Source organism: Condylura cristata, unplaced genomic scaffold (genome assembly GCF_000260355.1).
Source record: "Condylura cristata isolate star-nosed mole 26May11 unplaced genomic scaffold, ConCri1.0 scaffold00024, whole genome shotgun sequence".
Classification (NCBI taxonomy): Eukaryota; Metazoa; Chordata; class Mammalia; order Eulipotyphla; family Talpidae; genus Condylura; species Condylura cristata.
Window position 1 is genome coordinate 27994877 of NW_004567125.1, and position 20109 is coordinate 28014985.

The following is a 20109-nucleotide window of genomic DNA, read 5'->3' on the forward strand; positions in this document are numbered from 1 at the left end:
TATATTTATTTAAAATTCTTCATTTTGTGCATTTTTTCATCTCAGTTGTAATCCCTGTGCACTTCCCACCACTAGTTCAGCCATGTGCTATCACCATAGAACTGTGTGCTCTTTCTGCCCCCGTTTTGATCCTGCTTCCCTCTCCCCTGTAGAATGTCTCTGGTTTACAGTTGTTAGTTGATGTTCATTTTTACTTTATTACAGTTACTATATATTTGTTTGTTTGTTTTTTTCTGATCCCTTACACCCTTACTATGAGTGAAACCATTTGGTATTTTTCTTTTTCTTTCTGGCTTATATCACGAATCATTATCCCTTCTACTTCTATCCATGTTGCTGCAAATAGCAAGAGCTTGTCTTTTTGATTGCTGAGTAATATTCCATTGCATAATAAAGCACTAAGTTTTATATGCAGCATCTACTTCAAATAAGACAAGACTACTAGTTTACTTGTAATTTTGGGGGGGGGGGTACTGGCCACCCTCCTTTGTTCCTAGACATAGTGCTGAAGATATAGGGTATTTTTTTAAGACTTTTTTTTATGCATACGGGAACTGGAGTATAGGCCAGAGATGCAGGGGCTGGGGGGAAAGGTGAGAAGATTCTCCAGAGATAGAATGGGGAGCTGAACTAGCAGATATACTGAAATACATTGCTAAGGGGAGCAAAGGGTGAGATAGTCTCCTGCACCATGTGGGTTAGCTCTGTAGCTGCAAATTGAATTCAGGCTGCAGTGGCTGGTGATAGCTTCATAGTGCTACACTCACCCCTGCACTGCCACAGAGGCCTGAAAAATATAGGGTATTGCTGTTTAAGTTGTAATCCCTTTTATACCATGTCTCAGACTTTCCACATTCCTATTTGATAAGTATATTCAATAATAGAGTTGCATTATCTGTGACTACTTAACAACTAAAAACAGTTTTCTGTTTTATTTCACTAGTTACAACTTTTATATCAAAAGAAAAAAAACTACTAGAAACTGCAAAAATAACTGTTTTCTGAAATTGCTTAATAGTACTGTCCAATGCAATTATGCAGTATGTATTTTCAAAAATAATGATTTCTCCTTGGCAGACTTGAATGGAATACTATACTTCTTGGTAAAGACAAATCCTCAGAGACCAATGAGCCTCACTGGAATTTTAAAAATATCCCTTTAATATTATTTGAATACTTGTTAATCTGTTATTTCTAAGGATGTTCCTATCTGGGCACAGAAAAATGAATGATTCAGAAATATAGCAGGATCTTTTTTAAATCCAGTTTTCAATTCTTAATAGTATACTTAACTTTTATTCCAACTGTATTAGTATGCACATGTGAGGAAAGAAATGATCATTTCCACTAAGGAAACAATGTCAGTTTAAATAGCCTAATTAGACAAATGAATTATCTGCTGGTGCCTCTTGCAGAGCCACCCAGTCTGGATGATGCCGGGAAGATGCTGAATGAGACAGTGGTGGTGAACAACCCTGTGCAACTAGAGTGTAAGGCAGAGGGAAATCCCTTGCCTGGTAGGTGTATTTGTGGGTTCTATAACGTGTTAACATTTTAAGATAGCTGAGAAGAGATTAATCTATTTATAAGCATATATATTAATTACTCATAAAAGAAAGATTAATTTTTTTTCCTTTCAGTGGTAAAGCATTGGAAAGGATAGGTGATATTTTTGAACTTTCATTGCTTTTAAGTGTAGAAGTTACTTAACCAGTTAAAAAATGTAGAAATATTGAATACCTTGTCTTATTGCTATGCTATGGTCACAACCCCCACAATGGTATTTTACATGTGTGAAAAATATGTATGTATATATATATATACATGTGTGTATACACATGCAAATATATGTATATAACAGAGGTGTATGTGTGTATGTGTGTGTACATACATACATACATGTGGATATTGGAAAATCATGACACATTTTTCTATGTTTTTCAAGCAAAAATGCATCATGATTTTTCTGACAACCCTATATATACATGTGTGGGTGTAACCCAAATCAATAATTTATTCAGACTGTTATTTTGCATTTTGTGGACTGTCATATAAATCAATAATATACATTTTTGAGATTAATAATGTATATAAAATTTGCTTTGATTAGATGCATAGACAAATGTTTATATATCTGAAAGATCCATTATAATAAGCAGACTTAAAGTTTACTGTCTGACAATATTGATCACTAAAGATAACACAAAGAATATGATTTTTCTAAATTCATTTTCTGAACTCCTATATTGACCATTTCTATTCAAGCATTACCTTCTTCCAAAAACCAATTTTAAAGAGATATTTAAATGATTAAACTGGAATGATAAGTATATGAATAAATCAAGTGTTGCTGCTTTAGTTAAAGCCAGTTATTGAACTTAGAAAAAAAAATAACAGATGGGTTTCTTTTCTCTTCCCCTTGCAGCTATTACTTGGTATAAAGATAATCGTCCACTCTCAGGCTCCACCACTGTAACTTTCTTGAACAGAGGACAAATTGTTGATATTGAAAGGGCCCAGATAACAGATGCTGGCATTTATAAGTGTGTGGCAATTAACTCAGCTGGAGCTACGGAGTTGTTTTACAGTCTGCAGGTCCATGGTTAGTACTACTTGGAGATTCATCTTAGGATAAAGAGACGTTCAGAATGATAAGTGCTTCTATAAAATTCTAGTGCACATATTTAACAAAGTGTATTATTGCCATGTTTATTTAAGAGCACAGTGTTCTAAACCAATAATGTTTTTATTTCCCATTTATACTAAAGTGCTCTATTTTCCCATGATGTTGAACTTAAATTTACTTTAGATGAATTCTTGAAATGGTCATGATTTATCAGCTAATAACCCTATTTATAAATACTCTTGAGGAGAATCATAGCTTTTAGAGAAATGTTTCCAATTTATTTTTTTTTCCTCTAGCAGTGGTTTTAAAAGGAGATGGTAGTTTATATACTCCAGTGGGTGCAGTGGAGATACACACATGCACACACATATACACACGACTCTAGAAATCAAGAAATAAAAATCCACTCTGACATTAAAAACTGGATTTCCTAAACAAAAAGGCAAGCCCTCCTTTTCTTCATCTGTCAAATAGAGACATCACTTTTAATCTCATAAAATCACTGTGATTAGAATCTCATAAAATGCTGAGATTACATATATTTATCAGTCTTCTGAGATGAGTTGTTGTGTGCTATTAACATACCTTACCTTTATTATTTGTATTCCTTTTCAGTGGCCCCATCAATTTCTGGAAGCAATAATATGATGACTGTGGTGGTAAATAACATGGTGAGGTTAGAATGTGAAGCCAGAGGCATCCCTGCCCCAAGTCTGACCTGGTTGAAAGATGGGAGTCCTGTCTCTAGTTTCACTAATGGGATACAGGTATTCTGTCATTTTTTTTTTTTTTAGATAAACTATACCACGTCAGGATGGACAAAGAGTTAAATGGTTAAGGAGATTTAATAGGAATTAACAAAAAGTATCCAAATAAGAGAATTAACAATAAGTAAGAAGTAACAAATGTTATCAAAAAATGTACACATATATATATCCATAAAGAAACCATGGACATATAATTGGGATTTCTAAATTGTTTATTAAAAGGTCAGTATATCTAAGAGCTTCATTATCTCATATATGGGTGCTACATTTTGACTATTTATTTTACTGATTACTAAATTCCCCCATTCCCTACTACCATCACAAAAGATGACTTAGCTAACAAAATTTTTTATCAACAAAAAACACAAGCATTTTCTAATAGAAAATTTAAGTGCTTAGACATAATCAGAAAACTATATATAGTGTGTTTACTTCTATATGAATAATGAAAAATATATGAAAATTATAAAGGTACCATAATGAGAATAGAATTTGAGTCTGAGAAAAAAAATAAGTGCCTTAATTTGAGTCTCTCTTTCTCTCTTTCTATCTCTTTCTCTCTCCCTCTTCCTTCCCCCCACCCCCGATAAATGAATTGAAACTTCATGGGATCCTGTATGGAGATACTTATTTTCAGTGGTTATTACCAAGTATGGTTCTATCTTTCACAGACAGAAGTTGAGAAGGGAATTATATAATGTTTGCCCACATGAAATTAACCAAATAGAAATCCTTCTAGAAGCAAATGTCAATTGATTAATCTCAGAAAAAGTCCACTCATACCTGCTATTCTCAAGGGGCATATTGGTTATTTGCTTTCTTATTATCAATAGGTTCTGTCCGGGGGCCGCATCCTAGCATTGACCAGTGCACAAATTAGTGATACAGGGAGATATACCTGTGTAGCTGTGAATGCTGCTGGGGAGAAGCACAGGGACATCGACCTCAGAGTATATGGTGAGGTATTTTAATTAATATTTCTGCTCTGGTGTAGCTGTATTTATAAAAGAGCCTAGGGAAGCTGTTGACAATAAAGAATTATAGCAATAGAAATGGTATTGCAAGATTTATTCAAACAAAATTATTTTCTGACTTATATTTGGCTTTAACTAATTTCCCTTTTTTGAAGTTTTGAGAGCTTGAAATACATATATCTAGCTTGTAGCATATTGGCTTCATGGAGTACTCTGAACAGTATGACCATGGAAACAGCTTTGCAATTTCAAAGACCTGCTCTCACTAGCATATACATCTGTCCCACTAGCTCTCTTGATGTATTCTCCTCAGACTCCTGTTTCTATTCTTTTTAAGATAATTTACAATCAGTGTATTTTTTTAATCAACACTGTGCTAGTTAATTAAAGGATATGTGAGAAGCAAAGCTAAACTGAGCATCAATTTTTAAAAGTACCAAGTTTATTCTCTTACTATGGTGAGCTATAATGTACAAAACAGAATGTCTGATTCCATCGCAATAAAATTCCTCCAGAACAAAATTGGGCCTTCATCTCCATTCAGAGATTACATTTATCATTCCACAGTTTATTATACCTTTGCATTTAGGACACCATCAGACTTTTCGTGAAATTGATTCATTTGAGTAAGTGACTCCTGTTCAAAATATATCACCTTTTTTTTTTTTTAAACCTATTTCTAGGCTATGGAATTGAATTCTCTTTATAAATTTGCCAAAAGCAAATGCATGATCGTATTTTTTTTTCCTATAAAAAGTCCTCTTGCTACAATATGGATGCCACACAGCTCATTAAATGAAAATCATACTAGTTGGCATCCACAAACTACCAGAGGCTCTCCCTATGCCCCTTGTTTATTGCTTATATAACTGACACGGATCCACATCTGACCTTCAGCTTTTATAGTCTTCCATGTTGAGAAAAAACTGGGTCTAATTTCTTTCTTTTATTAGGTCACTTTTGTGCCCTGTGAAAAACAAGACTGCTACCAATATAAGTTATCCTTAGATACTGGTTCATCACTCTAACCTGAGACTCATTAAATTATTTGGTTTTCTAGCAAGCAGAGGGTGATGATGATATTTATGGATTTTAGTCAGCTGTGAAAATCTGGCATTAACTCCTTACATTGGTGTCATAAAGTGAAAGATGATAGAGTTGATATTTTCCAGGAATTGTAGAAACATACATCATAACTTTTATCATTTCCCAAGATACTTTCATACCATCTTGTTGGGAAATCCAGAATCTTTCCTCCATTGTAAAAATAGCTAGCTAATATCTATGGACGTTTGAGAATGTGCATATGTGCTTAGCATTTGAAATATAGGTGCATTGCAAACTACTAAATAGAAAATTAAAACAGATTTTTAAATGAGATTAGATTCTAATCTTTGTGCAACTATTAGTAATAGTTCCATATATTATATTCCCATATTTTCTATAGTAACCTTGGCAGTTTTGTATATAATTTGGACCTCTGCATAAATGGTTATCCCCAGAGGTCAGATACCTTTAGACTTACATCTAGCATGCAGGAATAGTAAGAAGGGTAAACAGTGAAAAATACCTTTCCTTATGATTACAAAAGCAATTCAGTTTTTAATAAAAGTTTTATACTTCTGGTATAAACTCAGATTATGTGTTATCATATTCAGATCTAATGAAACAAGATTTGAGGTTAAATATTTTGGATACCTATAAGTACTTAAAATGGATACTTAACAATAATTTTTTAAATGGATAGTTATATATATATATTTTTTTTTTTAATTAAGTTCAGAGAACAATATTAGAACTCACATATTCTCTAGACTCAACAAATATAACCCGATGGCAATTTTGATTTTGCTAATTAAATTGAACAAGTGTAATTAGTAGGATGAGAAACAGACACAAGGCACTCCTAAAACAACACAATGCCGAAAGAAAATAAGAATAAAATGTAAGGAAGTTGAGAATCAAAAGGGTAGAAGCTGATTCTCTTCTCACACCAAATAAAAAGTTGGAAATGAAAAGGAACAGAAAAAAATAGATGCGTTTTAGTAATATATATCCTCAGATGTAATTAGATTTGCTTTGTTTCTTAAGAAACAAATACTCTAATATTTTTGCATTTCTCCTCTCAATTTTAAAAATATGGTTTTCTTCTCAACTTGATTCAATTCATTTAACTGAAAAGAAAAATAATGAAGGAAAATATTCAGAAATAAATTAGCATATGTTTTCTTGAATTGTTTCTGATTTTACTTCTGAAAACCGTCAGAAAGAATTATTGCATTGTGTTTTACATCTGAAATTTTACATCAAGGAATAAATTGTTTGGAATTCCCCATTCCTGATAGTACCTCATGTATTTTCTGCTTAGGAATATCCAATATCCAGTAATTCTCATCTCTGAAAAAAATAAAAGAGTTTGTGCTTGCTTGAAAATCCTACAAATCATCTAAGATAAACATATTTTTGAACACTTTGATACTTTTTCATACACTACTTCCAGTGTTATATTGAAAAGCAGTGGTGAGAGTGGACGTCCTTGTCTTGTTCCTGATTGTTAAGGAAAGGCTTTCAGTTTCTCACCATTGAGAATAATATTGGCTGTGTGTTTGTCGAATATGACTTGTATTATGGTAAAGTATGTTCCTTCTATCCCAAGAATTTTGAGGGCTTTTATTATAAAAAGATGTTCAACTTTCTCAAATGCTTTCTCTGAATCTGTTGATGTAAACATATGAATTTACTTTTCTTTTTTGTTGATGCGTTGGATTACATTAATTGATTTTTGGATGTTGAACCATCCTTGTGTCCCTGGAATAAATCTTACTTGGTTGCGGTGTACTATCCTTTTGATGCATTGTTGGATTCTAACTTTGTTTGAGGCATTTGTGGATGCATGGTTAGGATTTTATTGAAGAGTTTTGCATCAGGGTTCATTAGGAAGATTGACCTGTAGTTTTCTATTTGTATGTTGTATTTATTTGATTTTGGTATTAGTATAGTGTTGGTTTCATAAAATGTATTTGGTAGTATCCTTTCTTTAATTTTTTGAAAGAGTTTATGTATAGTAGGCATAGTTCATTTCTGAACAAGTGGTAGAATTCTTTTGTGAAGTTGTCTGGTCCTGGGCTTTTTGTTTTGGGACAAGGTTTTGATTACTGTTTCTGTTTCACTGCTTGTAATTGGTCTGTTTAGGTTTTCTTTCTTCTTTATCTAGATTTCAGTGATTATATAGTTTATTTTCTCTTTGTAACCTGGCTAGAGGTTTCTCTATTTTGTCTATTTATTTTTTGAGGAAACAACTTTTGGTTTAGTTGATCTTTTGGATTTTTTTTCAATTTCTATTTCATTTATTTCTGCTTTGAATGTGGTTATTTCCTATCATATACAGGCTTTTGGGGGGGGGTTGTGTTCTTCTTTTAAAAAAAAATTTATTTATGTATACAGAACTGAGGTACAGACCAGAGAGACAGGGAAGGTAAGAGGATTCACCAGAGACAGAGTGAGGAGCAGAACAGGCCAACTCACAAAGTACATTGCTGAGGGGAGCAGTCTGCGGGTCAGGAGAGGTCTGCTACACCATGTGGGTCCCCTCCGGGGCTGGGAATTAAACTCATGCTGAAGTGGCTTTAGCTTTTTAGTGCTGTGCTTTAACCCACTGTGCCACCGGGAGGGCCCTGTGTTCTTCTTTTTCTGATTCTTTGAGATGGGGGATTTGGTCGTTTCTTTGATTTGTTTCTTGTTTCGTAATATTAGCCTGTATTGCTATATACTCCCTCTTAATACTGCTCTTTGCTGTGTTCTGTGCATTCTGGAAAGTTGTGTCCTCATTGTTATTTGTCTCAAAGTGTATTTTTAATTTCTTCTTTGATCTCATTAATCCAGTTGTCTTCCAATAGTGTAGATTTCAATCTCAATGAAATAGGAGGGTCCCTTGCTTTCTTTTCATGGCTTATTCTAATTCAGTGCCTTTATGATCAGAAAAGGTAGTTGGTATGATTTTGATCTTAATGCACCTGTTGCTATTTATCCTGTGACCCAATGTGTGATCAATCCTGCAGAATGATCCATGTACATTAGAGAAAAATGTGTTATTGTATTTTTTTTTTTTTTTTTTTTTGTGCAGTGTCCTAAGCCCATGAGGTTTAGCTTCTTGTTTAGGGCTCTGGTGTCCTTGATTTTTTTTTTTTTTTGGTCTCATTTATCTGTCCATTGGGGAGGGTGGGGTGTTGAGGTCTTCTACTACATTTGTATTTTCTCTGATGTAACTTTACAGAGATGATAATAATTGCCTGATATATTTTGGTTCTCCTTTATTTGGTGATGATATATTGATTAATGTTATGTTTTCCTGATTTATTTCCCTTTAATCATAATGTAGTGACCATCTATATGTCTTTTTACCTTTTTTAAGTTTGAACTCTACTTTATCTAATATAAGTATTGCTGTTCCTGCCTTTTTTTGTCCATTTGCTTGTAGGATTGTTGTCCAATATTTTAATCTCAATCCATGTTTATCTTTTATAGTTAAATGTGTTTTCTGGAGATAGAAGAAGTTTAGATTTTGCTTTTTTAATTTAGTCTGATACTCTATGTCTTTTATTGATTACTTTAGTCCATTTATATTTAGAGTTAATATTGATATGTTGGCATCTGTATTTGCCATTTTGTTTCTCTTTTTGTGATTCTATTTCTTACCTTAATCTGTTCTTCCTATTCATTCCTCTGTTGGCTTTAGGCAGCTTGTAGAATTTTTTGGCGTGGAGGTTTATTAATGAATTTCTGGAGTTTCTGTTTGTCTGAGATGGTTTTATTTTTTCTTCATAGAGGAAGAAGAGCTGTTCAGGGTAAAGTATTCTTGGTTAGCATTTGTTGACTTAGAGTTTGTTAAATATGTCACTCCATTCTCTTCTTACCATAATGTTTCTTTGGAGAAGCCTGGTGTCAACCTGATTGAATTTCCTTTAGAGGTTATCTGTTTCTTCTGCCTTGTCAATTTCATTATTTATTCCTTGTTTTAGTCTCTTGGAAGCTTTACTATTATGTGTTTTCGCTGTAGTTTCTCTTTCATTGTGGTTATTTGGTCACAAGCTTTCTGTATATCTATTTTATCTCCTTCTTCATGCTTGGGAAGTTTTCTTTGATTACTCCCTGAATAATTTCTCAGTTTCATTGTCTTTCTCCTCATCTTTTGGTATTCCCATAAATCTTATATTTCCTTTCCTCATGGTTTCAGATAGTTCTTGAACTGTTTCTTTCTTTTTTCCTTTGTACTTCTCTTTCTTTTTCTTTGTTGGTTTGTTTTTTTTCTGTATCTCTAAGTGTGCTCATTATTCTTCCATTTCATCAGTTCTGTTCTCATTTATTTTCCCAGAGTTCCTTAGCTCCTCCATCAATCTTTTAATATCCTGTATTTCCTTTATTTCCTTCTTTAGAGACTCAGTTTCATCCTTCAGTTCATTAGTTATGTTCTTCATATCATTCTTTTCCGTTTCATCTTTTTTTTTTTTTTAATCATAGTGATTCTAAATTCTCTATCAGGCAGAGAAGTTCTGCCATGTCATTATTGGGTTCTGGAGCTGGTTTTCTTTTTGCAGTGTGTCCTTCCCTAGAGGGAGAGTTCTCTTGCTTGGCTGTTTTTTTTTCCTTCTCCTTGTTATTTGTTTTCAAATTTGCTTAGCCACTGTGCTGAGCCATGTACCACTCGTACTGACAGGTATCTCTTTGGGGAGTTCCTACTGGGATGTCGGGGACTGGTGGCCAGGCCAAGTTAGGCACTGTCATTCCAGACTTCTCAAGGACTGTGATATTGTGGATGGGTTGATGGGCATTACACCTAAAGATCACCAAGTCTCTAAATGTTATTGGTCTCCCCTCCTATGTATGTGTGTTAATCTAAAATGCAGGTTGTGGTCTGTGCGTGCAGTAGGGGTTCACACAGACTTTAATGCTATGTGTGGGCCAAAAGGCACTCTCCCAAGCAGTTGCTGCTCCCCATGGCAGCTGGCCTTCCATGTGCCTTTGTAACTTTACTTGCTGTTCTGGATGGGGTGCAAGGGTGCATAGGGGTCACCAGTCATACAGACCTGTGTGTTGGCCAGAGGGCACTACCCTGGATCTCACTGCTCACCTTTGCTTGGTGGGGCCTCCCTCTGCCTTTAACTGATTCCAGAAGGGTTGTTTAAAGGCCCCTGACCTCCAACAGCCAAATGAGCCAGCAGGTGCTTCCCTGAGATTGTCTGGCCATCTTTGTTTGCAGGGTCCTATACTGAGTCCCAGAAAGGCTTCTCAGGGGTTGGTGGCCTCCAACAGTCTTGCTGGCCAATCTGAGCTTCCCTGAGGCTAGCTTTTCACCTTTGTTTGTTGAGCCCTCCCTCTGCCTTTACTCAGTTACAGAATGGGGGCATGGGGTCACCATCTGTCTCCAACAGCCTTATAGGAAGTTCTGTGCTTTCCTGGGACTAACTGCACACCATTGATTGAGGAGTACTCCCTCTTCCTTCATTCAGTTCCAAAAGGAAGATACAGAGTCACTGGCCTACAGCACCCTTATAGGCAGGTCTGAAATTTCAGTTGTATATTTTTTGTCTAATGCATCACCTATCAAAAACAACCCCACCATTTTCTGTTACTATAGATTAAGCATGTCAAACGTCAGATGTCTGTGTGTGCTGTTAAACCCAGTGGAAGGGGCATCAAGATCTCGGAGTGAATGCTTCTTTGCTACATTCCAGCCACTGTGTATGGCATTTATTACTGTAACCTCGGTTCTTTTGGCTTTAGCAACAATCCAGCATCTAGAAACAGCACCACAGATTGCACTGTAATTCGTATCGCTTTGCTCTGTAGAAGACATGGTGGTAGAGAAATCTCTTCATTACAGAAACAAATGTTGCTAGTCAAAGTCCCTTGCATTCCTTGTCATTTTGCCTCATAGAGTGGCAGCTTAGACTATCAAGCCTGAAACTGACTACAGGACTACACTAATGTTCCTTACCACAAAAATTTTAATTCTACCAAAGCATTTGGAAAGTCCCGTAGGATCTGTTTCGGTGTAACTTAGCTGTTCCTATTAAACAAGCAAGCATACAAACAAAGTCTACAAATATGATATGTTTCCTACAATCCTAAATAGTTGTGGGATTTAGGGATAAATGGCAAAGGAATTTCCTCTCTTTTTTTCTTTTTCTTTTTTTCTGGAGTGGTCCTTTTATAACAGGCCTGATTTCATCATTAGTTTGTGCTTTTTGAAGTATAAATACAGACTGAAAGAGCCCTTGAGAGGTCATGGAGCCCACCCTCTCATTCTTGGCAGGGCTGTACCTAAGCCATCTATGACAAATGACTGTTTATTCTATTTCTTAATACACCCAAGGGAAGGAGATTCCTTAAACTTCTCCAAGAACACATTTCAGCAGCTGACAAGCCTTATAGTTAGGGAATTCTAATTTTAATCTCAGTAAAATTTCAACTCATTTCCTCTTTTTTTTTTTTTTTGTAATTCTGAATATGTTGCACAGCTGGTCACTGATTTAATTTGTTCTTTTGTGTTAGTTATCTCACTGGTCTTTATTTCATAGAAAGTTGAAATGAGCTCTAAACTACAAGTCAGAAGACTTCTATCATTGTCGCCACTTAGTCATGTTGTTTCAAATAAGCTACTATCTGACACCCATCTTATGTTTTGCATACACTGAGTTCGGACTGGATACTCTCTTTCAATTCTATTTTTGAATTTTGTTTCTATGGTTATGAAATTTATTTTGAAAAAACATGGTAATGTACTTGCTTTTAAGTAATGTTATTTTTGGAATATTTCCTGAGTATTTTTTTTTATTTTCTACAATCATTCCTTGTGCACCCTTGTCCATTCCTACCCTCTCTCAGAGCTCTTAGAATATTTATTGCTGTCCATGAATTTTTGAACATGTTTTAAGTTGTCATATTTTCTGTAATACGAATACTCAATATTTACTTTTATTGTTCTGGCTTGTTTTGCTGCTGCATATAATTTTTAAAATATTGCTTCAAACTTGGTTGAAAATGACTTCATGTCATCCTTTCTTGTGGCTATATAATATTCCATGGTCTGTATTTACCACATCTTTTTGATATATTTATTCTTGGAAGGAGATTTAAACTCCTTCCATCTTCAAGCTATTGTAAATAGTGTTGCTTTACATACTGTAAAACACATGGGTCTTTTTATTGATGGTTTTGTTTCACATTCTGTGGATTTATACCCAAAGTGGGATTCCTGGATGGAATTTCTATTTGCAGTTATTTTAAGTAAATCCAGATTGAAACCTTCCCTAAATTCACATTTCTACCAATAGTGTAATAACATTCCTTTTCTCCATATTCTTTACAATGTTTTTTGATATGTGCCATTCTCATGGCTGTGAGATGATATCTCATGGTAGTATTAACCTACAACTCTTTTATTAAGAGTGATGATGAACATTTTTTCCTATGTACTTTGGCCTGTGTGAATTTGTTTCACATTTGTTAATAGGTTACTTGTTTTTCTGTTGTTAAATTTGTTTTTATATATCTTGGATATTAATCACTTATCAGTTATATATTCTGTATTTTTTTCTCATTCAGTAGAGTATTTATGTAATTTGTTTTGTGTTTTCTTTTGCTATATAGAACATTTTTTAACTTAAGGTAATCCCAGTTGTTTTTTATTTTAGTTCCCTTGCCTTAAGAGTTGAGTCACTAACAATTTATTTATTATTGACTTCCTGAAACACATCACCAATGTCTTCTATGCATTTTATTATTTAAAGTCTTATTTCTAAATCTTTAATACATTTGGAATTTATTTTTGTGTAAGGTGTTAGCAAATAATCCAATTTTCCCTGCACAATTTATTGAAGACACTCTTTCTAATGTTATGGTCATGGGTGTTTTATCATAGATTAGGTACTGGTATGTGTATTGATTTATTTCTGGACTTTCAATTCTATTCTTATAGTCCAATCATTTTTTTTTTTTGCCAATGCCATATTGTTTTTAATATATTGCTTTTCAATAAAATTTGAAGTAAAGTGAAGTAATAACTTCCATTTCTTCAGATTTTTCTTAGGTTGCTTTTACTCAAAGAATTTTGTGGATTAATATAAATTTAAATAATTTTTTTTTTCAGTTTCTTTGAAAAATATTGCTGGGATTTTGATAGGGATTGCATTAAATTTGTATACCATTTTAGACAAGATCATCATTATGATTATATATAATGATATAATATATCATAATCACAGAACACTCTGCCAGCTTATTTAGTTGCATTAAGTCCTTTAATAACATTTTGTAGTTCTTATAGTGGTTCTTTACCTGCTTTGTTAAATTTATCCCAAATTATTTAATTTTGGGATGCAATTATGAATAGAGTTATTTGCTTAATTTATTTTTCTTATTGTTCATTGTTTGGATAATGAATTTTTGTATTTTGATTTTGTGGCCTACCACTTTGCTATATTCATTTATCGTTTCTAATAACTTTTGAAAGATGTCCTTATTGTTTTCTATATATAATATTATATCATCAGTAATTAGTTATAGTTTCACTTCTTCTTTGATGACTTGAATTCCCTTTATTTCTTGTGTCTTATTGCTCTGGCTAAAACATTTATTACCAAGATCAACAGAAGTGGTGATAATGAGCATCTTTTTATTGTGCAGATCTTATATGGAAAGCTTATGGGGGGGGTTGCATTGATGTTTTTCGAAGATTTGTCTTTCTTCTCTTGTGTTACCTTTGATTGGTTTTGGTATTAAGGTAATGTCGGCACAATAAAATGTATTAGGGAGGATTTCTTCTTGTATTTATAGAAGCAACTTGAGTAAAAGATATTAATTTTTCTTTAAAAGTTTATTAAAAGTCATTTGTAAAGCCATCTGATACTGGGTTTTTATCTTTTTGTAGTATTTTTATTGCTGCTTCAATTCCTATGTTTGTGATCAATTTGTTCAATTCATTTGTCTCTTCCTGGGCTAGTCTTGGTATATTATATTGATCTAGAAATTTATCCAACCCTTGAAAGTTATTGACATATACTTGCTCATAGTAGTCTCATAATCTTTTCTGTTTATATGACTTATAGGGATTTCTCCTCTTTCATTTGCAATAGTATTTTATTAATGTTTCTCTCTGTCTCTCTCTTTTTATTTTGTTAGCCTTGTTTTGGGCTTACCTATTTAGTTTATGTTATAAATTAAACACCTTAGTTTCATTTTATTTGTATAAACTTTGGCCCCTATTTTAAGTCTTATTTTTTTTAATTTCCTTCTACTAACTTTAAATATTCTTTAAATTTTTAAATTCTGCTTTTTTAAATTTGCCTTTGGTATAACATTGGTTAAATGATATTTATATTGCTTTTTTTTTAAGATTTATTTATTTATTCATATAGAGCTGGGGTACAGGCCAGAGATGCGGAGGGTGAGCCGATTCACCAGGGACAGAGTGGGGAGCAGAGCAGGCAGATGGACAAAGTACACTGCTGAAGCGAGCAGTGGGCAGGCCAGGAGAGGTCTGCCTCACCATGTGGATCTCCCCCCGGGCAGGAAGGAATTGAACTCATGGGGAAGTGGCTTAAGCTTCTTAGTACTGTGCTTTACCCTGCTGTACCACCAGGAAGGGCCTTATACTGCTTTTTAATATGGTCCTATATTTGCAATTATTTCCAACTCATTAAGACAACTTTTCTACATCCCACAAATTATGGTAATTTATACCATTATATTTTCTCATCTCAAGGCATTTTTCAAATTTCTCCTTTGATTTTTCTCTTTTGTACAATTGTTATTAAACAGCATGTGGTTTTAATCTTCATGTATCCATGGATTTTATTTTTGTTATAATAGATTTCTAGATCCATGGCCTCCTGATCAGAGAAGGTTTAGGTATAATTTCAGTTGTTGTGATTTTTTTTTTTTTTGACATTTCACTTGTGTCCCAAGTTATGGTCTACTCTTAAAGATATTACTGTGTACTTGGGAAAATAATGTGTATGTAGCAGCTTTGCATATATTTCTGTTAAATCTGTGTGGTCTAGCTCCTAGTTTAAAGTTATAATTGCCTTATTCATACTTTGTCATGATCATTTCATTATTTAAGGTGGGCTATTCAAATTCTCTAGTATTTTGTTATTATCAGTATCTCTTAAATTCAATTATTAGTTGTCTTATGTATCTCATTGCCCCATCATCACCTTTCTTAAATGAAAGTCTATTCTGTCAGATACAAGTATAGCTATTCCTGATTATTTTGTTGTTGCAGCCATTTGTTTGTATAACTGTCAGTCAACCTTTAATTCTGTTTTTCTTTGTTGCTAAAGTGAATTTCATGTAAACATCAGAAAGTTGGACTTTGTTATGATATCCATCCAATTATCCAGTATCTTTGGTGATTTCAAGCCATTTACATTTACAGTGATTATTGAGATATGAGTTTACTGCCATTTTGTTATGTTTTTATTTTTGTTCACTTGTCTTTTTATTTTTTTTTTAGGGTTTCCTTTTATGTTTTATTTAGCTTCTATTCATTTTGTTATTTTATGTGTTACTTTTATTATTTTTTGTTTGCGGTTTATACTGAGATTGAATATTTATGTGACCCATTGAGTAGTCTTGCTAATCCTAATGAATTGCATTGTTATTTTCTTCTTGCTCTTCTATCTTAAGTATTTTACATTCCTAGATATTCATTGCTGTTACTTTATATAAAAAAAAAACCTGTTAGGATTGATATTCATAAATTCTTTTAGTTTTTACCTTTCAGTAAGCTCCATATGTTTCCTTTTATCTTGGCTGTTAGTCTTGCTGGTAGAGGATTCTGGGTTGGCAGTCTTTTTGTTCTTTAATTACTTTGGATATGTCTTTCCAGACCCTTCATGTTTGTGATGTTTCTGTTGAAAAAATCTGCTGATAGTCTGACTGCATGATTCTTAATCCACTTATCTGACCTTGGACACTTAAGTTGCTTGCATGGAATGGCTATTATAAATAGCCAGTGTTGGGCCTGACCAGTAATTCCGCCCCTGTACCTTCCTTTAGAGCTGACCATTTTTCTCTAGATATTTTTAGTATTCTTACTGTTTTATTGATTCTGATAGCTTTGTAATTATGTGTCTTGATATCAGTCTATCTAGTATAATTTTGTTTGGAACTCTTTTGGACCCTTCTATTACAAATGCTAGTTCATTTTTCAGAGCAGTAGTTTCAGTCATTCACTTCTTTAAATAGGTTTTCTATGTCTTTCTCTCTTTCTTCTTCTTCTGGAAACCCCAAATGTGCATTTTTCCTCTTTAAGTTACCTCCCAGGGCTGTTATACTGTTTTCATTTTTTAAAATTGTTTTTCTCTATCTTCTTCTATTATTGTGTTCCCAGTATTGTTTTTTCAGATTCACTAATTATATCCAATGCTTCTGTTGATCTGCAATTACATCTCTCAAGATTTTATTTTTTAATTCAGTTACAGTGCTTTTTAATTCCATTATTACTGAATGTAATTTTTCATTATCTTTGTCCTGTTGTTGTTGTTGTATATCCTCTGGAAGTTTCATCAGTGTTGCCAAGACTGTTGCTCTGACTTCCCCTTTGTCTGCTCTACAATGCCTCTATGTCAGGGTTCCTTTCAGGGTTTTCTTGTTTTAGCATTCATACTGTGTTCTTCTGTCACCTCAATTCATATTTGTGTGTGTTTTGGTAAGTATTCATTTCAACTGTTGTGTTTGCCATTGTTGGAGTAATCATGGTCTGGTACCAGCAGGGGAGGAGATAGCATGTTTTAAAAAGGATTGGGGCAACAGGCATAAAAGGAAGCCTCCAGTAGACTCAGGAATTCGAAGTTCCTGTTGTAATGTTTCCTTGTGGGGGGATGGCAAGTGTTTCAGATGTTAGTAGTCTACTGTAAATGGAAGTCAAGGTACTCTGATCTGATTCAGGCCACAGTGTACTGTGTTATGAGCCTCAGGTTCAAGCCAGCTTTCATTGCTGTCTGCTTTCATCACAGAACCTCACTTCCAGTGCACTTTTGATCCTGCATGCCTGCTTGTAAACGCCTTCTTTGGCACAGTGCTTGGTCTCAGAGCCTTGGTGTTAGGATGTACCCAAGTCAGAAGCTGCACAACATTCACTCTTCTTCTTATGGGCTGTACTGCACTCCTTTCAATAAGACTATTGCTCCTATTGTGAACACTAATAGACAACGTTTCCTTTAGGGGGTTGTATTTTTCTTTTTATTCATGTTACTGTACATGTCTAATGGATGTGAGCCCGTTTTATTCACTCTGCAGCCATCTAGCCAGACTCCCTTGCTGAATTTGCTCTAAAACTTCAAGTGAAAAGTTTTTGAAAATGATTTTTGTTCAACAGGAACACATTAATCAATGGTTTATTAACACTTGATTCTGAACCAAATGACACAAAGCATATGGTAAATAATTATGTTCCTACATCCTTAATTAATAAATGAAGTTATTCATTATATGTCCTGATATTTAATTAAAATAAACAGTGTGTTTGCCTGATTTATCCTGAGGGAAAATCCTTCTTTCACTTAGTTCCACCAAATATTATGGGAGAAGAACAGAACGTCTCTGTTCTCATTAGCCAAGCTGTGGAGTTACTGTGTCAAAGTGATGCTATTCCCCCACCTACTCTGACTTGGCTGAAAGATGGCCGCCCCATGCTGAAGAAACCAGGTCTCCATATCTCTGAAAATGGAAGTGTGTTAAAGGTAAGGTTAGAGAGTCATGTATTTCTCTTATATTATTCAATAGATCTTACTTCAGTATTATGCCCATTACACTTGATTTTTCTTTTTACCATTTCACTTATAAGATTCTATAAAAGCTTTTAATGATAAGGTTTATAGTATTTTTAAAATTGTATACTTAGTAAGATTTAACTAATTATTAATCCACTTTGTAGTCAGAAGTCTTTTAAAACATGTGCTTCTAGAAAAATATTAAAGAGATATTCTAGGGCATACCTCATCTTTAGTCATTCAGCTGATCAGCAAATACCCATTGTAGGTGTTCTAAACAGGGACAAAAATTATATGAAATAATTCTTGTTCTCAGTGTCTTTCAATTACACATAATATGTGAAAAATTCACTATTTATTCATTTAGAAAATGCTTTAAATTTGAGTTGGTACAAACAAAATATATGGGAAGATAACCAAAGTTGAAGTTGTAGTTGCCTGGAAAACCGTGGAAAGCTGCTTGGTTTTTTAAAGTAGATGGGAGAAAAGACACATTTAATAAATACAAGTAGGCTAGCGTGGCTAAAACAGATAATTTAACAAAGTGAATATTTAGAAATAATGTTGACAAGGTTGGTTTGAGTAAAATAAGAGCTAATATTGAAATTCAGCCTAAAGAATTAAGATTGAGGACGACAGCAGGACATTGGAATGTTTATAAAATCCCTTTTAATCCTACTGAGAAATTTCAAGGATGGCTCAATAATCTGCTGACAGTTACTGTGAGGCATAATGGGGGTTGGAATGCAGGGGATACAGTTTCAGAACCCAGGCAACTCACTACTGCATCATATAGCCTCTAGTAAAGGAAGGTTATTCCTAGAAAACAGTCTTGAGTAATGTATGATGAGTGTCATACAGAAACATGGACAGAAACATGGGAATGAGTGGGAGGGAGCTTGAAGGTATATATGGAAGCAAGGGGGCCTCGACTTTGGGAATTTTCATCTCATAGCAATGGAACTAGTGATATAGGAAGGCCAGGATTACAGATGGACATAGTAGTATAAGTCATTTGAGCAATCTCACATACTTTTGGTTTTATATCTGTTACCTTTTATTATTTATACATAATTATTCAACATTTTTATATTCATATAGTTTATGTTCCCAACTAGATTAAAACATGTCAGAAGCCATATATCAAGCTATTTTATTTTGTATCTACAGTATCTGACACAATGTTATGAGTAACTACAATGAATGAATGATGAGCACATACAGAATGTTTACTGATGCTCATTTATCTGTTGAGCACTAAAGATTGTGACTAGTTGATTATAATACATGTCTTGAAGAAACTTACAAGCCCAGCCTGAAGAGAAGACATGATATAAGCCAATAATGGTATTATCTTACTAAATATTATCTTGGAAATATAAAGAGTGTACATTTTAAATCCCAAAATAAGATATTTGGAAGTGGTTGTTTTTTTTTATCATAATCATATTTAGAAGATCTTTTTAGAACTTCAACAACTATTATTGAAATTACAGTAAGTATGCTGTAGATGAAAATTTTTCATCTTAATAAATGTTGGATGTGGATGATGGGCACTTAGCCATCCTTTTTACCTTCCACTCACTTCTTCATATATTTGAAAGTCTTCAGAATACAAATGAAAAATAAGAGATTACAAATAATATTAACAGGAATACCCCAATACTTTGAAAATAGACAGTGGTTTCAAAGCATGATTTTGTTTTCAGATTGAAGATGCTCAGGTTCAAGACACTGGTCGCTACACTTGTGAGGCAACAAATATTGCTGGAAAAACTGAAAAAAATTATAACGTCAACATTTGGGGTAAGTGTGATCAGTCCCTATAAAGCAGATTATACAGCCTCTGGTTCTAGCCTTTTATTCTTTGTTAATTCTTTTTTTTTTAAAGATTTATTTATTTGTGCATACAGAACTGGGGTACAGGCCAGAGGCTCAGGGGCAGCGAGAGGCTTCACCAGAGACAG

At 33.8% G+C, this 20109-nt stretch overlaps 1 protein-coding gene across 1 annotated transcript in view; it reads left to right on the plus strand.

Moving 5' to 3' along the window:
• Nucleotides 1-20109, plus strand: part of HMCN1 (hemicentin 1) — a 442964-nt gene that overhangs the window by 275974 nt on the left and 146881 nt on the right. Inside the window, exons 37-42 of the mRNA XM_004688154.2 lie at nucleotides 1416-1517; nucleotides 2426-2602; nucleotides 3242-3393; nucleotides 4227-4350; nucleotides 17937-18112; nucleotides 19852-19948. Coding sequence (XP_004688211.1) covers nucleotides 1416-1517; nucleotides 2426-2602; nucleotides 3242-3393; nucleotides 4227-4350; nucleotides 17937-18112; nucleotides 19852-19948 — 828 coding nt within the window. The remainder of the gene's footprint in view (nucleotides 1-1415; nucleotides 1518-2425; nucleotides 2603-3241; nucleotides 3394-4226; nucleotides 4351-17936; nucleotides 18113-19851; nucleotides 19949-20109) is intronic.